The 24225-nt window shown below is 40.5% G+C and overlaps 1 protein-coding gene across 1 annotated transcript in view; it reads right to left on the reverse strand.

The window, feature by feature from the left end:
* Positions 1-576: 576 nt before the first annotated feature.
* Positions 577-24225, reverse strand: part of GAD2 (glutamate decarboxylase 2) — an 86041-nt gene continuing 62392 nt past the window's right edge. The window contains exons 12-16 of the mRNA XM_055331063.1: positions 23358-23436; positions 19637-19786; positions 13248-13355; positions 12819-12908; positions 577-4166 (exon numbers count right to left, since the gene is read on the reverse strand). Coding sequence (XP_055187038.1) covers positions 3993-4166; positions 12819-12908; positions 13248-13355; positions 19637-19786; positions 23358-23436 — 601 coding nt within the window. The 3' untranslated portion in view covers positions 577-3992. The remainder of the gene's footprint in view (positions 4167-12818; positions 12909-13247; positions 13356-19636; positions 19787-23357; positions 23437-24225) is intronic.

Raw genomic sequence — 24225 nt, forward strand, 5'->3', positions numbered from 1 at the left:
GCTGGCGTTCCGGGCCCCCAGGCCACGGGCTATAGGTTTTGCTATCGAATCAAGATCCAGGGAAATGGAGAACATTCACTATATTTGCTACTGTGAAGACAGTATTATTATTATTATCACTTTCGTTGTGATAATTGCAGTGAGGACTTTTTTGTTTTGTTTTAAGGAGGCCTTATCTTTTCCAGAGTCATATAAAAAATTTGTTGTCAGGGAGGACGTGGGGTGGAGGAATGGGTGAAATGGGATTCAGTCTCTCAATCAGTAAATGTGGAAACTGGGTGAGAACTTCACGGGAGTTTATTATACTGTTTTCTCCACTTTTCTATGTGAAATTTTCCGTAATAAAATGATTTCTAAAAAAAGACTGGATCTGATTGAAGAATTGAAGCATGAGAGGTGAAACAATGGCCCTCAGAAGGGACAGTGACTGCAGTAGTACCAGCTCTTTTTCCCCAGCAAAGACCCAAAGACACTCTGGGCTCTGTGACAAGAGGGAGGGGTCTTGTATTTAGGCAACTCATTAACAAATAAGCTCCACAACAGAAATAAACAAGCAAAGCCCAAGACTGTCCACATTTACACATTTATTTGGGTTTAGAGAGACAACACAGATAAAATACTTTGATCATACACAAGTTTATATTTGGTAAGAAGAACAGGTTGCCACATGTTTATATTTTTTTATTTTTTTCTGTCGTTAGTTATGGTGTCATGTTGGGGAGATGTTGATGTCTTTCAGAAACACCAATTGGGAACAGTATTTTGGAACACGTGACTAATAAATACACAGTGTTTGTACTTAGCATCTGAAAACAGGAGAGCACGTGCAAGATGATACCCACCATCAGGGTCCTTGATTCCCTGGCCTGCTGCTATATTTACACCTGTGCTTTCTTTATTCATATTCTGAGTCCCTACCCCAAACCCCAGCGGAGACAGTACCTGCAATTGGGGTGGTTTGTGACACTCTGTGTGGGTTTCTTCTCTTCTCGGAGATGAGTAGCGTTCACCTTGCATTTTGCAAATCACACAGTTATCAAGGGAGATTTCTCAGTAGGGAGCTTAGCCTAGGGCATGTTCTCTGTTAGAGCTGATGTGGAGGGCACACAGTTTAGCAGAAAGAGGGAGAGGGAGAGAGAGAGAGGGAGAGAGAGAGAGAGAGAGCGAGCACAGGAACAGATGCGGATGTAGTTCATAATATCGATACAGCTACCACACAGAAAAAGACATGTCAATAATAGATTGTACAAGCTTTTACAGCAACATATGTTGATTTGCAACACTGTACAGTTCAGAGCTAAAGTGCACAACCCCAATCTGAGGTGACGAGACAGTGCTATCAATAGAACGAAGGCAACACGATTTATACACACAATTGATGTCCTTAGCTTTCAGTACACGAAGTCAATACCATTTATGCGTCTCAGATGAAGACATACCACACTTTTTATTTCAAGTATTTAAAAATAACAAACACAATATTGCTGAATAAATAAAAATGGCCATGTCAATTCTGATTAAGCTAAAACCAGGCTTTTCTAAAATTTGTAAAGGATCGTCCCACATAAAGGCCTTTGGCACTGGGATTTTGAGCTAATGTTCAAAACCACCTTCCTTCTTCCCTTCCTCTCTCCCAAGTAGATTGCAGACTTACTTTAAAGCATATTTATTAAACTACTGGAACCTGTTAGGCTTTTCTTTACCTCCTCTCCTTGGTTATGATTGGCAGGGATTTCACTGCATAGGATTGGGCAAGACTCCCAGCCAACCTGGAGAAGAATCTGGAAAGGGCAGGAAGTGGGGGAAACAATCTATTTGTAAAGATTATTTTTCTGGAATATCATACATAGGCACAAATGTTTCTCCTTTTAAATACCATCATACCATCAAGTTAAAAAAACAGCAGCTTCTGTTAGAAGATCTTTACTGCAAGGTATAAGCATCCTGGAGTTGAGAGGGGTCTGTCCAGGACAGGGCCCCTTCTTCTCAAAGCAGGACAGTGGGCTTGACAGTTAGTGTCTCTGCCTCTGAGGTAGGACCTTTTAGCCTGAGGCTCAAGACTATGTGCATAGCCTCAATGGCCAACTTCTAGAAAGGAAAGGGATGCTTGGCCATTGAACATAGCCTAGACTACTTATTCCTTTATGAAGTTCTGGGGCACAGATAAAAATTTTCTCCTAATCATCATAGGGAACCCATTTACTTCCAAGACAGGAAGGATCCACACCTATGTTGAATTCAAGTATAAATGTTTTTGTATATAATGTAGGAGGAAGAATGTAGGGGCAAGCTCATGCAGATTTCAGATGGTTAGATCTTATGGTTATAATATAGGGCATTTCTTTTTTTCTTCCCTTGTATACTTGTAGGCTAACTAGTAATCTGACTGGTCCATATAGAAAGGATGAATGTTCTAAGGTGGTGCCTGTAGTCTGCATCTGTGAATCTGTAGTCGTCATACTACTACTTGGGTTCTGATAAACTGTGGCCCCACAAATATGGGAGTTCTTGCTAGCTTGGGTCTCTCCATCAGGTTTGCAGGGGAAGAAGAATGCTTTAAAGTATTATCCTGAATTCTAAGAATCTACTATCTTACTATCTCTGCACACTCTGGTCACTTTGGATTTTGACAAGAGGCAGGTAAAAAAGGTCTTAAGATGCTGTCTCAAAATCTCATGAGAGGAACATAACCCCCTGTGGGATAGAAATTAAGTATTTGGGATTCCAGTGATGGGAAGCCTAGCAGGAGAGAACTTTGGTGAGTAGGAGAGGAAGGGAACTGGAAGAAGCAATTACCCAGGAGGTGAATGACTCCTTCTTGGACAGTGACAATATGGGTGCCCAGGATGACATCATTGTTCTCACAGAGATCTCTTCTCTCATGGCCGAGTTTAATTTTCTGGGCTCACCACCTTCTGGAGTGTGCTTCATTCCATTTTTGCTCAGGCTGATTAGATTTTATGTTTATTTTTCCCTAATTAATCCAAATGACCTAATAAAAGAATACTGTGTGGGAAGATGCCTCAAGAATGAGCATCCACCTTCTGTTCAAAACAAGCTGAACTGGAAAGCAGAGTACACACAATTACTCTAGTTTTAGTCTAAGATGAAGCTTGGCTTTTCATGTTTACTGAGTGGGTCCACTCAGGGTCAACTGGGTGGAAAACTTAACTGGGAAGAGAATTTTATTGTCCATCTGGTCAGTCATTTTAGAGAACTTGCAATATTCTTTTGTGTTTGTTTTGTAATACTAACTTTAGAGATGTGATAAGCCGCAACATGAATAGAGAGAAGGCATTAACCTTTTTAAGAATTTGTGGGCCTATGTTTCAGAATGACTTTGCTCAGTGTTTTATTGTGCCTCCATTAAAAGAAAGAGAAAAAAAAAATCTGGCTTAGTTTTTATATCTGCCCCTGCAGTTTGTATAACCCATATAAAATAAAAATCTATATGTTACAAAATAGGATTTCTTTTTAATATATATATTTTCCTTTTGTAAAATTATATGTATTTAAATACATTTGAAATGTTGCTATAGGTAAATTAGAAATTTTTTTCTAATACTATGAAAAAGGCAAGAGTTTTTATTGTCAACATACATTTTATATGTACTTTCTTCTTTTGACTGCACCCCAAAGAACCTTTTAGGATTCAGGGGCAATTTGGCACTATTCAATCCTACTACTCTGAAGTGAAAATAAAGCTTGATTCGCATACTATATTAAAAGTAAGGGAAGTATTTATAACAATTTTAAGCTTTTCATTATCAATTAGAACACAGCCTCTTGTCACTAATTTTAGAGAGGTATTCTAAACTTAGGAAAGGATTTTTAAAAGGAGCAATGTTTTTTGGATTTTTAAACTGTACTCTACTTTGACACCACAATATAGAAATAGATTTACTTTGGAACAAACTACAAATACATTCACACAGTTTGTGACAACTGAATTGTCTACCTAGAGAATCGAAACAGATTGGTGAGCTATGTTATTATAAATCTTGTCCAAGGCGTTCTATTTCTTCAATCAGGAAGTCGATGTCTTGGTGAGTTGCTGCGGGATTTGAGATAACCATGCGGAAGAAATTGACCTTGTCTCCCAAGGGCTGATAGCTGACCATTGTGGTCCCATACTCCATCATTCGGGCTTTAATCACTGGGGCCACCTGTGGGAGAGACCAGAGCCGCATGGTGACCCCTGGGGACTCTTCTAGTCAAAGAACCCAATATCAAGTAGCATTTTTAGCTTTTAACTAAACAACCAGACTCATATTTCCCCTAAAGGAATTGTCTCCAAGTTTTTTTGGGATCGGAGGACAAGAGCAGTTTAATACATCCAAATTCTTGAGGGTGATAAAATGAATAATAAATGATAGGCTCTGAGGTGCTTGCCCCCTTATCCTTGACTTTATGAAAAAGAAAACTGCAGGCCCCAAACAGAGTCGCTTATGCTAGACCACACCACCAAACCTGGGCTTTATACCTAATCTAATTGCACTTTCAATGTCCCCCAGGAATATAGTCTTAACTGGTCACTCAGGAATCTTCTGGTCAGCATCAATATGGTACTCAGTCACATGGTCTCTCCCCATCTCCCAGAGAAACATGAGGTAATCACCTAGTAAGACCCTTCTACCCAAAGGAAGGTGACCTCGCCTGGAATAATTCTCTGTTCTGTTTGTGACTTCCTTGTCCAGCCTTTAAAAACCTCTCTCTTTCTATAAGCTCCTTAGAGCTCCCCTCTACTTCCTAGATGGGATGCCGCCCAATTTATGAATCAATTCATAAATCCAGTTAGATCTTTAAAATTTACTCAGTGGAGTTTTTGTTATTTAACAACCATGTAGTTATGGATTTGGGAGAATGGGAAGAATTGGGTGTTGGTTCCAAGGCTAAATAGTTTAGCAATACAGTATTTGGGGGAGGGTTGTTTTTTTCTTTTTTTTAACCTCAGTAGATACAAAAACACTGGAAATAAAACATAGTTCAGAGAATGGTAACCAAGAGGTAACCAAGTGATGTCTGAAAATAAGCAGACTTTTGAGGCCCTAAAGCAATTTTCTTTCCTGAGACCCTAAAGCTTTCCAATGTCTTTTCATTCTCCTTTTTGCATTATCTCAGTTTATAAGATTTTATGAAATACATTCTTTAATCATGATGGAATTCAGCTGTGGCAAAAAGCAGAGTATATATATATATATCACAGAATGATTACTGTCAGTAGAGTGTATGAGATGAAGTTCAAGCTCTCTAGCTCAGCACAAAGGTATTTTGTCCCTCAGCTCTGAGGATTCATCTCCAAGTGGTCACTAAAATCAATCTTCAACTCTGAGACAAGACCTACAGTCAATATCCCTTGAATGTGCCACACATATTTTTCTTCCTTTATGCTTGTCCTCAGTTTTATTGTGTCACACTTCTTGTCTTGGATTAGAGTCCCCTTTCTCTTCCAGGTTGCATCCTACACACATGCCAAGACTCCACCACAGACTTGATAAAGCATTATAAAGCCTTTCCTGATTCCCCTAGTCCGGTAGCATCTTTTCTTTTTTAAGTTGTAAATACCTGATCTTTACCCATAGATTCTGTCTACAGGATATTTCTTTATTGTCATCTTACTTATAAGAAAATATAAGTTATCCATAATTTTGAAACTGCAAGCACTGAAGGGCAGACACAGTGTCTTTTACTTCTTTTATTTGCCAGCATAGCACTGTGTGTACACTGAGGGCTCCGCAAGTCCTTATTGGTTAATAAAGACTAGAATAATAGGGATAGCTATCCAGGAAGAGGAATACATTTAACTTATGTCTAGCTGTATGTATGATCTATTCACATTTTTACCATTACAATTTGTAAATATAACATCTGATCATTTAAATTTATTGTTGCAAATATGTAACCAGGAATGGCTGATATCAGGGAGCTCTAGACTTACTTAGATATACACAGTAAGTAACTCAGTTCGAAATGGGGACTATTCCTCACATCATAGTTGGATTCATTTTAATGAATAGTTTGATTCAAAGAGAATACTATTATGAATATGCAATTTTTGAACATCAACACTTAATCATTGGTTTATAGTGAGGTTTTCATCTTCACAGTACTCAATGTGCGAATGACATATTGTATAAAGGGTTAGTATCCAAAATCTATAATTAACTTATAAAGCTCAACACCCAAAAACAAATAATCCAATTAAAAAATGGGCAGAAGACATGAACAGACATTTCTCCAAAGAAGTATCAGATGGCCAACAGATGCATGAGAAGATGCCCAACATCACTCCTCATCGGGGGAAAACAAAAACTACAATGAGATTTTACCTCATACCTCAGCTGACATAAAAAATACAAGAAACAAGTGTTGATGAGGATGTGGAGACAAAGGAACCCTCTTGCATTGTTGGTGGGAATGCAAACTGGTGTAGCCATTCTGGAAAACAGTATGGAGTTTCCTCAAAAAGTTAAAAATAGAACTACTCTACAATCCAGTAATTTCACTACTGGGTATTTACTTTCAAAATACAAAAACACCAATTCAAAGGGATACATGCACCCTATGTTTATAGCAGCATTATTTACAACACGCAAATTGTGGAAACAGCCCAACTGTCCTTTGATTGATGGATGGATAAAGAAAAGGTGGGGTGTGTGTGTGTATTAGAATGGGATATTATTTACTCATGGAATTATTATTCACTCATAACAAAATAATGAAATCTTGCCATTTGCAACAATATGCATGTATCTAGAGAGTATTATGCTAAGCAAAATAAGTCAGAGAAAGACAAATACCATATGATTTCATTCATATTTGGAATTTAAAAAATAAAGCAAATGGGGCAGCCCTGGTGGTGCAGCGGTTTAGTGCCGCCTGCAGCCCAGGGCGTGATCCTGGAGACCCTGGATTGAGTCCCATGTGGGGCTCTCTGCATGGAGCCTGCTTCTACCTCTGCCTGTGTCTCTGCCTCTCATTCTCTCTCTGTGTCTCTATGAATAAATAAATAAAACATCTTAAAATAAATAAAAATAAAACAAATGATCAATGGAAAAAAAGAAGAAAACCAAGAAACAGACTCTTAACTATAGAGAACAAACTAATGGTTACCAGAGTAGAGGTGGGGGTGAGCGGGGTGGGGGGGCAAAATAGGTGATGGGGATTAAGGAGTGCACTTATAATGAGCACCAGGGGATGTATGGAAGTGTTGAATCACTATATTGTACACCTGAAAGTAATATAATACTATGCTAACTACTTGAATTAAAATTTAAAATTTAAATATTAAATATAAATTAAAATTTAAATATTAAGTATAAAAACCCCAAAACAAAGTATCCAATGTTCAAAACTGACCTATTTCTCATCATGCCCAATTATTAGATACCAAAGAGAAAACCAAGGACAGTTTATCTTCACTTTCATTTCACCTTCACGTCATATGCTGAACCTAATTTCATTCATCTAAAAAATGAATGTGTATGATGATTCCAGCACTGGGATTTTCTTTTCTTTTCTTTTTTTCTTTTTTTTTTTTGGAGGCACTGGGATTTTCTGATTCTAGGTTAACAGTTTCTTAGGTTTCTTTCTGCCACTTTTTTATTACACAGGAAGGTAATATAAAGAGGAATATTTCTGTTGGGTTGATCCTTCTTTCCCCTAAAGGGTTAAGGTTGTACATAGAGCACTGGGCTCATCCCAGGGAACAAGTATGAAAACAAATTTAAATATCTCAAGTCTGGGATTAAGTTCTGAAAGTGGATCTACTAGAATATTCTAGCATAAGAACATGAAATTTATCACTTTGTGCTATGAGACATGGCAAATCAATGTGTTCCTGGGGAGAGAAATCCCAAATTAGGAAAGGAATTCCAAATCCATGTGTCTACGGGAATTTTAGGAAGAATCACATTCCTATTCCTATTCCTTAATTTTTATTTTTGTAATAAATCATGCTTGCTCTTTAGAACTGATAAAAACAATGATAGTGCTTTCCTCAGTGAATTAAACTCTGATTTCAATTTCATGGGCCATCCATCCAAAAACCATTGGATGGTTTTAATTACTAAAGATAATCATCTCTAACTTTTCAGATAAATCAAATCAAAGGTCAAAAATTTAAATGGTAACAGTTATCATCCCAAACAGGTTTTGGTGTAAAGTCAGATCAAATTCCTCCAGTTCCTGAAGCTGGGTTGGAGAAATCGCAGTTGTCTAAATTCATGACTTTTAATTGCTTCCAGAAAATGGGGATGAATTAAAATTAGCAGGAACATGGAACATCTACTTTATTGCATAATCACTAATTGCAAGTTCAGAAGGAAAATAAGATTCTGACTCTTCTGATGAATATATAGCATTTTCACTTATTTCTAGATGTTTTCTTTTGGTCATATTCCCAGTTCTATTGAATAAAGAGAGTCAGAAAAGAGAGGCTGCATGTTGAAGACTTCACTAAAGACCTACTCACCAGGAGCTCTTAGGGCTGCCTTATGAGTTTTAGGGTGTCATTTTCTCCCTTGTGTTGTTAGCTTTTACAATCCCTTAGAAAACAATAACCAGGGAACTATCCCATCATTTGAATCCACATTTGTTTCTCCCAAGCGAGCTCAGGTTAAAGCATCACAGAATCAGAGAAATGTATTTTTTCACTATGTATCACAAAACCTTTTTGTTTTGAAATCTTGGAAATACGAGTGAAGTTTTTGGAAAAATGAAAAAGAATAACTGTACATACTTTAAAATTTCACAAATTAAATTCCTCGTTACATTTAACAACATAGACTTTGGAAGAGTGACACCTTAAAAGTTGAGGCCAATCTACTTCCTTGCCAATGGACTTTTCAATCTACTGTTGACCTTTTGGATATCCATCAATCATTATAGGACTGGTAGGAGCTGGGATCAGATACACAGATAATTATCCAATACAATGGAATAAAATACAAGGCTAAGATGATGAAGAACCAGGATTCTTGTCTGATACATGCCCACATGGACTCCACCTGCTGGCCCTGCCTTGTGTCTAAGGCATCTGCATATGGTCATATGGCACCCCAGGCCTTCTGTGTCCCCTGTGCCTCAGTGACGATGAGCCACCTGAACACTCACAGCCCTGACCAGGCAGCAGGAAATGCACCAACCAGAGGCTCATCTTAGCCTCCCTCATGTAGTTGTTGACTCTGCTCATAATAACACCTACCTGCTGCTTAGATCTGTCCCCACATCAGTGTGAGCTATGGGAAAAGGCCTATGATCCATTAGTAGGCTTCCTAAGTGTTGTTTCTGCTCCCTGTTCTGAAATGTGTAAATGGCACGATAGCTCAGCAAACATTTTTGAGTGCCATATTGTATGCTAAGCCGTGTACCAGACAAGAGGGCTCGGGAATTCTTCCTAGGAGTGTCCAGAATTTGGCCACACACTGCACAGCAGACTCCACAGATTCCTCCCATTTGGGGGTCTATATCAGCACTGACTGAGAGAACTTTATGTAGTGATAGAGATGTGTTGTATCTCCTCTATCTGCTACAGCAGCCACTAATCACAAGTCAAGCTCTTGAAATGTGATGAGTGCAACTGTAGAAGTAAACTTCTGGTGGAATTTAATTTTGATTGATTTAAATTTAAATGCCACATGTGGCTATTGATACCATATTGGATAGAGCAGGTGATCTATTTTATTTTACCTTCACTGTTTTCCCCCTGGGGTTGTGTGTATGTGTACGTGTGTGAACGTGTGAAGATTTACTGATCCCGGGACATTATACTTTAAGGGCTTTATACTTAAGAAGAAACTTTTCTGTAACTCTGAAAAATTATTGACATAAAAATTTTTTTTTAATTTTTATTTATTTCTGATAGTCACAGAGAGAGAGAGAGACGCAGAGACACAGGCAGAGGGAGAAGCAGGCTCCACGCACCGGGAGCCCAACGTGGGATTCGATCCCGGGTCTCCAGGATCGCGCCCTGGGCCAAAAGCAGGCGCCAAACTGCTGCGCCACCCAGGGATCCCATTTTTTAAAATTTTTTTTTAAATTTTTATTTATTTCTGATAGTCACAGAGAGAGAGAGAGAGACGCAGAGACACAGGCAGAGGGAGAAGCAGGCTCCACGCACCGGGAGCCCGACGAAAATTATTGACATAAATAAACAAAAGTTAACCTTGATATTTAATGTGGTTCTATTGTGAATTGCAACTCTGAATTGCTGAATTCTCTATATTCTAGCCAGGAAAATGGAATCACAGAAGACTTTCAAATTTGAATTACCAACTGTATAAAAAATAGTTGACTACTGTTCTAATGGCTTTCCCCAGAAATAGTCTCCATTCTCATCACAGTTTATGTGATTTGCTAAATCCCGAGAGGCATCTGAAAAGAGCTATATTGAAATGGGGGAAATTTAGAGTTGAGTTTTGCTCAGAAAGTAGTGGGGAAAACCACTTTCTGTTCTGTTTTCCAATCTTGCCCCATCCCTCAGCTCAGCAATAATAAATTGACTCAACAAATGAAATCGGCCAAATTACTCCTTGGATTCTGTCTGGTCACTGGGTTCATTAAAGAGGTAGAGCCAGTAAGAATGAAAACCTCTAATTTCTAACTAACTTGTTAAATAAAATTAGTTATTGGTAAGATGATACAGAAGCTATACCATAAAACTTCAGGAGAAAATTTGAATTCTTTCCTCTCAAATGACAACAGGCCCCTTTTTGCCTCCATCATCTTCTCCAATGTGACCGTCACCCTGCCTCCCTCCTACTGCTTGGGCTTGATTTCTTGCAATGAACAAATGAGCTAACTTCATTAAAACTTCAAGCATGACCATGACGCCTCCTCTCTAGACACATGCACCAATGGTTCCCCATTCCAGAAGCTTTCTTTCATGCATTCCTCTGGGTCAGTGGCTCTGTGCCTGGGCTGCACACTGAGATCACCTGGAGAGCTTTTAGAACCATTCCCAAGCCCATCCAAAACCAACTGGATTAAATTCTCAGGGTTAAGACCTGGTCATCTATAAAGCTTTAGGCTGATTCTAATGTGCCACCAGGATTGCAAACCACTACCCTTAGTAGGAGGCTATGACACCTCAACTCTGTGTCAGTTTCCTCCTGATGAGGGTTTGGTCTTGGACTGTCTACTGGCAGATGTTCACATTTATAAGCCGTTCTGAAGATTTTAAAACCACACAAAATCCTGTTGTTTGACATAGAAGGAAATAAAGTATTCTGAAAGGTCAGTGAGGCAGCCCAGCCTCCTTTGCAGTGGGGGAGAGGGCCTTCCCTGCTCCTGGCAGTGACTGGAGAAAGTCGCCTCCTTTGTGGTAAATGGAAAACCAACAAACCAACTAATCCAACCCTTGAGATCCAAATATACACAATCATCCCTAGTTTCCTATTTCTTCACACTGGGATGGGGCCCCAAATTTACCTCCTTTCAAGATTCTTTGTTGCACATCATAAGCCAAATTTCACCCTTACCTAAATGATGAGAGCAGGAGAAGAAAAGAGGTCAAGGATATCTTACTGGCTGCAGAAGAATTTGAAGCCCAAACCCTCTGGCTCTGGAGTCAGTGATTTTGGAAAAGTGATTTTTTAAAAAGTCTCCCTGTGCTTCAGTTTCCCCATCAGCAAAATGGGGACAGTTGTGCTTCCCACATTAGGTTGAAATAAGTTTCTAGGCCCATGATGGGGTTGCTCCTGCCCAGGATGTCACATCAGGAAATGTACACTTAACTTTTATGTCCCTGTAAATGCTCTGTTTGACCAGAAACATGGAATATCCAGTCAGCCAATCCCCAACGTCAATTCAACCCTGCATTCTATTCTTATTTTGTTGTTCCTTACTCATTTTCTTTTTCTTTTCTTTCTTTTTTTTTTCTTTTAGAGAAAGAGAGAGGGTGCATGAGTATATGCATGCATGCACACAAATGGGTGGGAAGGGGCAGAGGGAGAGGAAAGAGAGAATCTCAAGCTCTCCACACCCAGCATGGAGCCCAATGTGCAGCTCCATCTCACAACCCTGAGATCATGACCTGAGCCAAAATCAAGAGTCGGACGCTTAACCGACTAAGCCCCTTAGGTGCCCTTCCTTACTCACTTTCTGTCTTTCTCTTCCCATTCCTTATTCTTTATCCTCTAAAAGCTTCTTGCATTCCATCCCATTTTTCAATTCTCTGGACCCCTGGGAAGGGAGGCTGCCCGCTTCATGAAGTGTTAAATAAAGTTTGTTTGTGTCACCTCAATTGTCTCCTTTAGTCATTTCTAACACTTAATATAGTTGAGTGTTGTAATACTAGATCAGAGTTAAGCCTGGGACATGATATGCACTCTACACCGTGGCCATTAGTATTGTTCCCTGCCCCATTACCTCCTGGGGCTCAGCAGAGCTCTAAAGACTCCATAGAGCAGCCTTGACCTTGGCATCTCAAGAGAGTCAGCGGCAACTCTGATTTCTAACCATCTCTGGTGCCTGAAATCTCTTCTGTGCTTATAACTGGATGAGCACAGACGGTTTGGCTTGGTGGGTCAGCCAACTTCACCAAAGGTTTTTGCTGCATCGTGAATGGCAGTCAAGCTAACACCTGACTGTTTATTTTAAGACATCATAAACTTCCTCTCAGGAATCAAAGACAAGAATGGAAAAGTCTAGGTAGACCAGCTCTGGTTCTGTAGGAGCCTGTGAAGGGGAGTGGGCCTGCGTGCCAAGGTCGAGGTTGGATTTCTCCTAGAGACACATGCATGTCAGAGGGACACCGTGCATGTGAAAGGCCCAATGAACACACCACTGCGCACACCAGAGGAGCCTGTATCACTTACCTTTGAGAGGCGGTTCATTCTCTCTTCATTGTCTTCCAGGACACGCAAACTTGGAGGCACGTACCAGAAGCAGACATTTGTGTGCTGAGGCTGCAAGGGGGAAAGGTAGGATTCACACTCAGCCAATCGCAGCAATTTAGAAAATGCCAAGGACATTTCAAATCTCTTCTGCAGCTTCCGAGTGTAATTTCTATTTTAAACCTATAATCCCTTTTGGAGTGCCTGACTTTCACCACATTACACAGAGATATTGTTTTGTGAGTTTGATTTTTTACTCCAGTTTGGGACAGCTACTCCATCAGCCCAGCTTCTCCCTTGTAACAGTCCCACTTACCTGGACAGTACACGATTGACATAAAAAAAAAAAAATCAGTGATAAGAACTGGAACTGACTTAACTTTTGGGGAGCATAGGGACCAGAATACATACCTTTCCATCAAACACCATTTCGTATCCTTCTCGGTTTTTTATGATATTGTATAAATACTCAGCCAGCTCCAAGCACTTATCAATATGTGCTTCAAATCCAGTGGTGCCCTGAGAAAGAGAAGAAGAAAGCCCATCAGGCTGGCTGAGAAAGGCGAGTAAGCTCTCTATGGGATTAATCTCCTCCGATGGTTTCTCTGCCAACCTCCGCCCCAGCTCTGCTCCACACTTCCCATGCACAAGACTGTGTATAGGGGCTTTCCTAGTGATTATTTCTCCTTTGATGCTCTCCCCTCAGGTGTTTTTGTTCCTTTCATGTCATCACAGCTCCCTACAGCGGATTCCTTTTCTTCCCGAGCCTCCATTCTCCAGGCAATTATTTTGATTACTCGAGGGGAAATTTTGCCTCTGCCATCCCGAGGGGTAATTATGGAAGTCATTAATGACAGGAGCCTGGGCTATTCTCCTGTGGAGAAGAAGCATCATCAGAGACACCCCCAGCCAGCATGCCTGCTTAGCCTCTGCCCATCATGAAAATTTACCATTTCCAGACCCTACTTTTGTTCACTAGTGTACCCTCATTATAGAACAAATAGGGTAGGTACTCAGTAGATATTTGTTGAACAAATGAATGTATGACTCTTAGGGGCACGCAGATGCTTTGTTAGCTTGTCATTGTGCAAAGCTCATTAGATTTCTCCTCTGGGGATAAATGACTCATGTATTTGTAATGGGCGAGCATTATCAGAGAGGTCTTTTTAGTTTCCGGCTCTGGAAGCCCAGGATCTGGATTTGGAAAAAAACGCTATAGCCGAGGACTGGTGCTGTTTGATGGACCTCAGGACACTTCGGGGAGTTACTTTTCAAAATGGCTTTCCTCCTAACTCCTTCAGCATTTGTGGCGCACTAATGGAAAACAGCTAATGCTCATCCTAGGAACACTTATAACAGGCCAACCAGTGACTGATCCAACATGGAAACCTGAGGGTGCAGCTGGAATGGATAGAAGATGGGCCCACAATCCTACTGATGATCTCATCACCTCAGCTAAGAGGGAGATGCAGCATAGACAGTGATTTCAACATCTTGAAGCCTTAAAGAAATCTGATGGGGTCAGGAATCATTTCTTCTTTTTTTAATTTAAATTCAATTAGCCAACATAGAGTACATCATTAGTCTCAGATGTACTGTTCAATAATTTACCAGTTGTAAATAACACCCAATGTTCATCACACCACGTCAGGAATCATTTCTATGGAGATTGTCACCCTAGTTGATTGGTCAGAGTCTGACTTGTTACTGATGACCCCAAGAAAGGGTCCTGATTGATGCCTGAACACTCAGGCCAGAGTCTACCCCACAGACTCTATGACTTTAGGATTTGGGGTCTGTTTGGACTGACCTGGCAGTTTGGGTACCCTGAGGATGGACCCGAGGTAGGAGGGAGGGAAGTTAATTGTTCTTCAGACTGGACCCTTTTGCATTTAAACTTGCATGTACCTGATCCAGAATATGGCCGGGACCAGTAGGACTCTGGCTCTGTCCAGCCACATGGCCTTGGCTAATCTTACTGGTCACCTGGGAAGGATGGTGCCTGTGTGATATCCCTCCCACACAGGGACACAGTAAGGTAGAATGAATGCTCTGAAAAGGAGTTTGATGGTACTGCAGAGGCAGTGGGATTGTCCCAGACTGGAGTGGGAGTCCTCTGGCCTTGGCTAGTCTAGGACTTCACTTGAGATGATTAGGAGTAACCTGACCACCCCTCTAGCTGAAAGGGGGAGTGACATCGGAAACTCTAGAGTGCTTTTAGAAGCCTGGCCTCTCTTCATGTTTGGATATTTATGGGAATAAGATCCATCTTTTATTTTCAAGGTCTTGAAGGCTTTTAGGGGATTCTCTGAAATGTATGCACTCATGAAATACTTGAGTCGTTGTCACATGCCACACAGTTCTTATTCTGAGAATGACCACAGCCCCTGGAGAACTTAATCAGACATGGCATTACCAGACCTGTCTTGCTAGGAAGGAAGCTGAGGGCTCTGAGGGGTGCCCCTCAGGGGAATTCTGCACCCCTAGCGTCAGAGTTATGCTGAGGCAACTTCGAGAGAAAGATGGTTTTGTTTGCTCCCTCCTTGCCCACACGCTTAGGATCGGTTTGGGCTGACCAGGCTGAAATGCACGCTCCACAAGGGCGCAGACTGGTGCTTTTTTGCTCGCTATTGTCTTCCTCATACCAGCGGGGCTGGCAGACATCAGGTGCTCACGCACAGTACATTTGTTGAACGGGTGGGTGAATGAATGGAAGTATACTTTTCATCTGCAGGGCAGCATTTTTACCCACTGTGTTCTTAAGGAACCATTTATATGGGCACCAGGTTAATTAGGTCGACAGCGTAGACTCTCAGATCCCAGCCCAGACTCCCTCAGTCCGAATTTCAGGAAGAGGAACAGTGTGTTTTCTTCTTCAGTGATATCACTGTCTGCCAGTGTTCAGCTCCTGCTTCTGTGTTGTCCCTGGGGCCTGACACCATCAGCGCTGCTCACCATTCTCTGCTTCTAAAAACCCTCATCTCATGCTCTCTAGCCCCCAGAAATGCCACTTCAGAAATAATGATTGAATCCTACTACCTTCATTCTCACTGCCAGCCCCCTACTGAGGCCCTCTTTCTATCTGGATGTTAGCTCCCTAATTACCCTCCTAGCTACCTAGACTCTCCACTAGCGTCAGACCTGCTTTTGCAGCATCTTCCCAGCTCTGCTGGTTGAAATCCTACATATTCTCCTATCCTGGAGAATCTCCTATCCTGTCCTAGATCATCTCCAAGGTGACCTCTTCATAAATCATTCTTGGGTCTCAAACTAGGAATAGGCTCTCCTTTCACTTCTCATGCATCTGTGTTTCTTTTACAGCCAGTTATACTGTCTTCTGTGATGGTTATCTGTGCACTTATCTTACCTCGTCTGGAAAATTGTGGCCCCTTCATCCCACCCAGCATCAGGCACGATAACAGTCATTATCTACTTATTACAATTAATATTTTAGAGAGAAAGTGAATATTCATTCAGTCACTCAGCAAAGGGTGCCTGGCATGACTTTTCCTTTAATAGTTTTCTCCTGGTATTTTTTTTTTCTCAGCTGTTGACCAGTCCCTCTGTTATCTACATTTTTAATGAGGGAGGCCAACCACAGAAGACTATAAGGAAATTTGCAATGCAAACTTGAATGATTTGCATAATTTGCATATGTAAACAGATTTACCATGAAAACTAGGTATTTATGTATTAAGCCATCCTCGCAGCCCTAAAATTAAGGTATGTTCTTTCTCTTTCTTTCTTTCTTTCTTTCTTTCTTTCTTTCTTTCTCTTTCTTTCTTTTCTTTCTTTCTTTCTTTCTTTCTTTCTTTCTTTCTTCCTACCTACCTTCCTTCCTTCTTTCCTCCTCTTTTTAAAAAAATATTTTATTTATTCATGAGACACACACACACACACACACACACACAGAGGGGCAGAGACATAGGCAGAGGGAGAAGCAGGCTCCCCATAGGGAGCCCAATGCGGTGTGTGGGGGGCAATCCAGGAACTCTGGGATCACATCCTGAGCCAAAGGCAGATGCTCAAACACTGAGCCATCCTGGCATCCTCTCTTTCTTTCTTTTTTCTTTTTCTCTCTCCCTTGCTCTCTCTCCCCTTCTCACCTTCCCTCTTTATCTCTTTCTTTTTTTTTTTTTTTTCCTATCTACACTGAGTTTTAACCACTGAGGGAATCTGTAAAATCTGGAAAATAGTCATCAAGTCTTACTTAGCATTCTCTAATAAAATACAAACCAAATGAAAGGTCTCCTCAATAAGAACAGAATTGAGGGCAGGCACAGGGCCTTTGCTTATGACAGGCTTATATATTGCACTATTGTCTAAAATGCCTGCTAGCATCCACATCAAGAAGCTCATTTTTTACACACAGTTGCTCTAATCAAATTCTCTTGGACTTAATGGGATGGCTGTCTTCAGTGCATTCAGCTACATCAGTCATTAACAGTTTAAAGAATATGTATAGTCAGGTCAGTAATTTTCTTGTGGTTTGTATTGCTAAGGAGAAAATATGGATTCACTTGAATACCACATTTCCCAGGCAGATTCAAGAATAGAGGGTTTACTGATTAATGCTGGCTCCTCAGTATTTTTCTTGCAGATCATTTTCCTCTGCCAGAGAGGATACCAGATAGAATGTCATAGCCAACTCTTTCTTGGTCCTTCCGAGGGCAGGCTGACTTCTTCCCTGGATGGCATCACTAGAGAGCTCTCACAAGAGGGTGATTACCTTCCCTGCATCTCTGGATTGTAGGACTGAGCTGAAGACTTTTATCAATATTACCATTTCATTTTGCAAAATACGCAGCTTTAAGTTGAAAAGCAAATAGAAGTTTTTGCCATTTACGTGTCTAGATACTGGAGCATGAGGAATTAAAGGAACATGCATCTGTAATTTATGGCTAACTTATGTGGCTACTGGCATTGCTCCTTTTTTTTCTTCCCTCTCCTGGTGCCTTTATTTCAGCGCGTTACAGACTGGATCTTCGGCCCTTATTTCATGCTTCAGCTGTTCCTCTTGTTTCATTCACAACTGATGGCCTCCAAATCATTTCTCTTAGAGCCAACCGCTGCCCCATGCTGGCGAGGAGGCTTCAGATGGAGAAGGGAGCAGCAGGAACTGATGAACCATGAGAAGAACACTTTTGTATAAATATAGCTAATGATCATCATCTTAGAAACACCGTAGGAAGAAGGAGACAAAAAGGACAATACTGAACAATATTTGGAGATCAAGCTTTCCTCAACTACCTAGCTGATACTCACTTTCATCATTTTTGATTCCCACCAATCAATGAAATGAAAAACCTACCCATTTTCCAACCGTTTAAGAGGATGCCAGTAATTCCTGTTCTTGATTTATTTGTTTTTGCCAAATTTAAGTGTCAATCCAACAGAATAATGAGCCTCATCTTGGGTGGTGGGGACCCAGTAAGTATCCTTGGCAGGCTCTCATCTTTCAAGAGAGGAGGGGGCCCCTGCCTAGGTCAAGGGACAGGAGCCCATCCATCTGACACCCCCTTGACGGGGCAATGACTCCACACAGCTGCTCGATATTTAGCAGCCCTTAGAGGAAATTCAGCTAGGGCAAAGACTCTTCTGGAGGTTGGTCTGAAGAATATGTAGCCCAGCCATCCCCGGACACCATCTAAGAGTTATTTCTGCAATAAGTGAGACCATCTTTGTACTTAAACAGCCTTTTTCCTGAATAGATTTAAAGAAGACTCCATAAGAGGGTTGTCGACTACATTATTTCACTCCCAAGCCCTCTCTCTTTCTTGTTAGCTCTCTGGCTCTCTCATCGCTTAAGGCATTCAGTTGACTCTGGAATATCTGACAAACAAGAACATATGGAACTTGCTTCTGTAGACGTGATTCATGCCTCTTCACACAGATCCTGGGGAAGAGCACAATCTTTGGCCTCATCCTGGCAGGTCATATTCATGCTGACCAAGTTATCTATGAATCCCTTAGGACTGAAGTGCCACCTGTTTGTGTGAGCTACTGAGAAAGCATATAGCCCAATCTGTGGCCCTTCTCTCTAGCACACCACATGCCAGCCTTCCTCTAAACTCTCCCCTTCCTTCCTTTGTCAAGTTTCTCTTGTGGACTTTTTGAGCGGGTTGGGTTTTCTAGCAGTTGGTTTACTTTGGCATGTCCAGCTGGCTCTGGCCGTTGCCTCCTGTGGGAGGTAAATGAAACCAGGTGGGAAGTCACTGATATGTGACATTGAAACTAGGAATCTGGTCAAGATGAAAAAGAAACACTTTGCCCTTTCCAGCCTGCTTACATGTCAGCATGCAGGTACTCTCTGAAGGATGCAATTAGGTCCAGCAGGTACTGCACAGCATTGGTTACAGAGTGTCTGTTTCTGAGAGGAGTTATCTAGGATAGTTAAATTCTGAGGTAAATAGAGAAACCTTACAGAAGGGGGTTCCTGTTTTTGTTCTCCAAACAAAAATAGTTGTAGCATTACTCTTCCCAAGGAATCTGTCAGTGGATAAAATCCAAGAGTTGAGAGACAACAACAACAAGAACAAAACAGCAACAAAACATCTCTTAAGAATCCAGATGTTCTGCTCTATAAACAACCTGGGTTTGTTTTCTAGATGAGCGAGCATTAAAAGCAATTTGGCTTATGTTCTTGGCGACACGGAAGGCAGATATCTAGATACAGGATTAAAGAAACTTAATCTTGGGGATAATTTTCAATTTGGAAATCCATTTTTAACCACATTATAAAGGTCACTAGATACAGTTTCTGTCTTTAATTAAAATTCAGCCATTCCATGCATGCTCACCTTTGCCCTCCACATTAGCCATAATTTAAAAACATCAACGTGGCGTCCACACTGTAAGGCCTTATCCCCAGTATCATAGGACAGGTCATAGTGTTTATCTTGCTGGAAGAGGTAGGAGGCATGCATCTGGTTGCAACTCTGCATCAATCCCTAGAAGAGAAGAGAAAACTTAGGAAACTACTGACTTCATTGGGTATTCTGTTAGATATACATTGTGGTGAAAATTATTGAGAAAAAAAACATTTTTTAAAGGGAAACTGAATTTGTCAGAGAAGGAAAGCAGGAAGAATCAAATTTTTTAAATGGGGCCAAGGGGCACCTGGGTGGCTCAATCGGTTAAGTATCTGACTCTTGATTTCATCTGAAGTCATGATCTCAGGGTCATGAGATTGAGTCCCAAATCAAGCCCTGCATGAAGCCTGCTTGAGGTTCTCTCCTGCCCCTCCCCCCCGCCACTGCTCCTTTGCTTGTGCATGCATGTACACACACTCTCTCTCTCTAAAAAAGTGAAAAATAAAATGGCGCCAATATCTGGACAATATGAACTGTTGGGATAGGTCAATTCTGTGGGATAAATAGCTCAGGGTCAAATGTAACTACAGGTTAACAACAAGGGCATAGATGCTTTTACTATCCTTTTAAGAGAATGCGTTCATTTAGAAACAATCATAATCAGAGTATAATGTTCATTCTTTGAGGGAACATCCTGCTGTTTTGGTTTTGCTGTAATTAAAATACTTTACTGGTTCTGTAAATACTCTCTGGTTCTGTAAAATACTAATAGTGTGATTATTCTAGTGTTTCATTCATACTTAGTTCAAGTACTTTATCATTGGGCTGTTAGGTTTTGAGTTCTCTTTGGAAGTCATAGCTTTTAATACAGAATATTGCTACATTTTTATGTTGAAATCAAAAACAATAAAAGCATTGTTATTCTGAGATGTCTTAACCAACCTTTTAAATGCCATGTTCCCCTTCCAAGAGTGGTAGGAGCTTCAGTACTGCATTTTTATACTTGTTTGCTTGTGGTGGTTACAGTGGGATGTTTCACTGCCAATGATCATTAATTTGCCCCAGCATAAGAAGCTTAGGATGGAAAATGGGTGGCAAAGTGACTGAACTATTCCGAAGAACAGTGAATGAATCATGCTCTGACTAAAACAGCATTGTCAATCTCCTCACCAGAAACCCCACCACGTTTCAATTTGTCACGAACCACAGGAAGCCTTTGACTCTTTCATTATCTGCAGTATAATTGTGATTGTACAGAAGCTTTGGCGCTTTTTTTTTTTTTTTCTTGTGACTCATGACAAGAGAAGACTAAAATGTGATCACCTAGTTGAAGTTAGAATTCTTTACAAAAAATTTATCAAATGAGAACAAAATGTAATGCAACTAAAATTTAACTGGGTCCTGAAAGACCAGATGGTAGGCAATGAGGTTGGGTTCGACCCTATAGTTTGTGCTTCATTTGCAGTGGAATTCATTGTTATTTTTTTGAGAGTGAGGGAAATTAAAGGATTGTAATAGAGCAGTGGAATGACAGTGGATTTGAAAAAGAAAATTCACTTGAAGACCAATAAGATTGAAAATTGCAACAGGTGTTTCTATTTTGTTTGTCTCAGAAGCTTGGCCTGAAGCTCATTCACAAAAAAAAAGGTTCCGACAGTCATAAAGGAGACCACCCAAGAGTGTGGAATGATGGATAAAGTGGATCTGGGATAGGAAACGCAGCTCAAAACACAGGACCTCTCAAAGGCTGGCCAAGCACCCATCTCACTGTATAAATGGATAAAAAAAAGTGATGTTTTTCACATAAAGGGCCTTGATGTGATGATACTCTGATTCTAAGCCATTAAAATTATAGACCATTATGTGGCCAACTATTTTAAATACACTCATAGTTGCTGTGCTATAAGATAGTTGCTGTAAAAGAAATTCCCATGGTCAAATAAATTTAGGAAACTATATCCTAAATCCCTTCTTCAAAGATACTTGCAATGTATATCACCATATTAAAGGCTCTGACATGCCTTCAAGTAATTAAACGTCCTTTTAACTCTTTAATCTAAAATCTCCCAGGATTTTTTTAAACCCAGAACTCTCTTATCACAGAATACTTAACACATTATTAAGTATTTATTTATAAGTATTACATTTATTCCTTACCTCTCAATAAGGGACATGCTGTCAGAGCAACATAAACACTTGGATTTGGAAGGGATCCTAGAGCTTTTATTTTATGCCTTCTCAATGAAGGAATCCTCTTACTAATAAGTGACTGTCCAATCTCCAATCACTTCCCTTGGTGGTGAATTTATTCCTATGCAAAGCATTCATTATCTCTGGGGAAGCTTAATTTTTAGAAAAGCTTTCCTTTCATTGACCGGAAGTCAGACCTAAAATCATGGCATATTCTGACTGTGCCATCAAATCATTCTACCCAGTGCCCCAAAGCTACAAAGGAAAAAATGAAACTCTTCCACTTGAGAGTCATTTAAACTGTGAAGGCTACCATTCTCCAGCCCTTTAAGTTTCTTTTTCTCTTTAAATTAAACATCCTTAATTATTTCAACCATCCCTCTCACATGTTCATCAATCGTTCCCCACTGTTTGAACCCTAGCTTGATGGGGTCCCACATGCAATTTGGCATTGACCTAAGCAAACCACTCCAGGCATGCCATATCCAGAGGACAGTGGGTAACTACCTTCCTGAAACTCACTTCCTCATCCTGAAACTCCACTTTTTTTCCTAACCCATTAATATTTTATGAATGCTAAGTTTCTCTTGACTCATTATTGACTCTGCTGAGTACAACCTAATGTTCCATGCCTTTTTCACAAGTACAGTTTAGCTAAACCCATATCACTGTGGCTAACTGATTTTCAACAAGGGTACCAAGACCTTTCAATGGAGAAAGAGTAGTCTCTTCAATAAATGGTAGTGGGAGAACTGGATATCCACACGCAAACTCTTACCTCATACCCACAAACATTAACTCAAAATGGTTCAAAGACCTAAATTTAAGAGCTAAATTTAGCTGCATTTTCTTCAGTGTTGGCAAGGATGTAGACTAAATTGGAACTCTCATCATGCTGGTAGGAAAGTAAAATGGTTCAGCGACTTTGGCAGTTCCTCAATGAGGTAAACATGGAATTACCATATGATTCAGCAATTCCATTCCTCCATTGAAAACAGGTCCATTGTTTGAAAACAGATATTCAAACAAATCATTGTACACAAATGCTCAGAGCAGCCCTATTCATAACAGCCAAAAAATAGAATTGACCCAAATGTCCACTGAAGGATGAATGGATAAACAAACTGTGGTATATTCATACAACGGAATATTGTTCAGCCACAAAAGGAATGAAGTTTTGGTACACACTATGACAGAAATGAACCTTGCAAATATCATGCTACATAAAATGAGCCACACACACACAGAGTACAATTTAGCTATGTATGAAACATGCCTGTCTGGTCGACTCAAAATAGAACCCTCCTTTACATGGAAATAAGAGCAGGACCATATAATTATCCTGATGAACAATTTCCCCCTTTTTCTTTTGTTTTGTTTTTTTTTTCAATTTCCCCTTTTTGGATATGGCTCAGCATTCTAGCTTATGAAATCATCCTGTATTCTGATTCTGCTACTACCCACATTTACTCTACCAAACTCCACTGATGGATTGGGCCATGAATCAGGAAAGACATACCTCTTCTCTAACCAGGAGAGCGGAGCACTGTAAAGGGACGCCCATCATCTTGTGTGGGTTCCATGTCACAGAGTTGGCCCTAAAGGAAAGAAACCGAGTTAAGAGGGTGGCACCTATGACAGGATCAGACTACAAGGTCCTGTGACAGGATGACAGATCTTTGAGGCTCTTATCACTGTTTCTCAGACTCTTGGATGACACTAAATTTATAGAACAAGGTATGAACTCTTAAATCTACAACCTTTTCTTCATCTACAGAGAGAGTAGGTGAGGGCAGGCATCTCATGCGGTGCCCCCTTAGCTTCCCTGGAGGAATTCAGCCAGGCTCCGTGTGGTCTGAGAGTCCCTGTGAGTGACTGGAATCCTCCATTCCAGGGTCCCGTCTTTGGCAGCCAAAGAGAAGGGCACCAAGCAGGTAAAGGGCCCATCCTCACATGCCTCCATTGTTCCTGGAGGCACTACCACTGTGGCCTAGAGCTCAGAGTGATGGCTCATTTCATTATTTTTTTTATTCATTAATTTTGTTCTTCTCACCCAACTTCTCCTCCTTCCTATTCAATTGATTATTACATTTTTCATATGTGTCCTTTCATAATAGCTTTTGGTTCATCCCATTTCCATCTCTTCTCTGGCCCAGAGACATCTCGGTGGGATATGCTATGGCTCCTATAGCAGTTTTCAATCTATTTCCAATCTTAAGTGTCCTGATATACTTGAGAAATACAATGTTCTTATATCAGTAATAGAGATTGTCGGGATTTATGCTATTTGAAAAGTCTAAACCATAGTTCTGGGTCAGATTCTTGTAATAATGATAATAATAATAATAATAATAATAATAATAATAATAATGCCATCAAGGGTGAGT

The sequence above is a fragment of the Nyctereutes procyonoides genome, unplaced genomic scaffold, assembly GCF_905146905.1.
Source record: "Nyctereutes procyonoides isolate TBG_1078 unplaced genomic scaffold, NYPRO_anot_genome, whole genome shotgun sequence".
Taxonomy (NCBI): domain Eukaryota; kingdom Metazoa; phylum Chordata; class Mammalia; order Carnivora; family Canidae; genus Nyctereutes; species Nyctereutes procyonoides.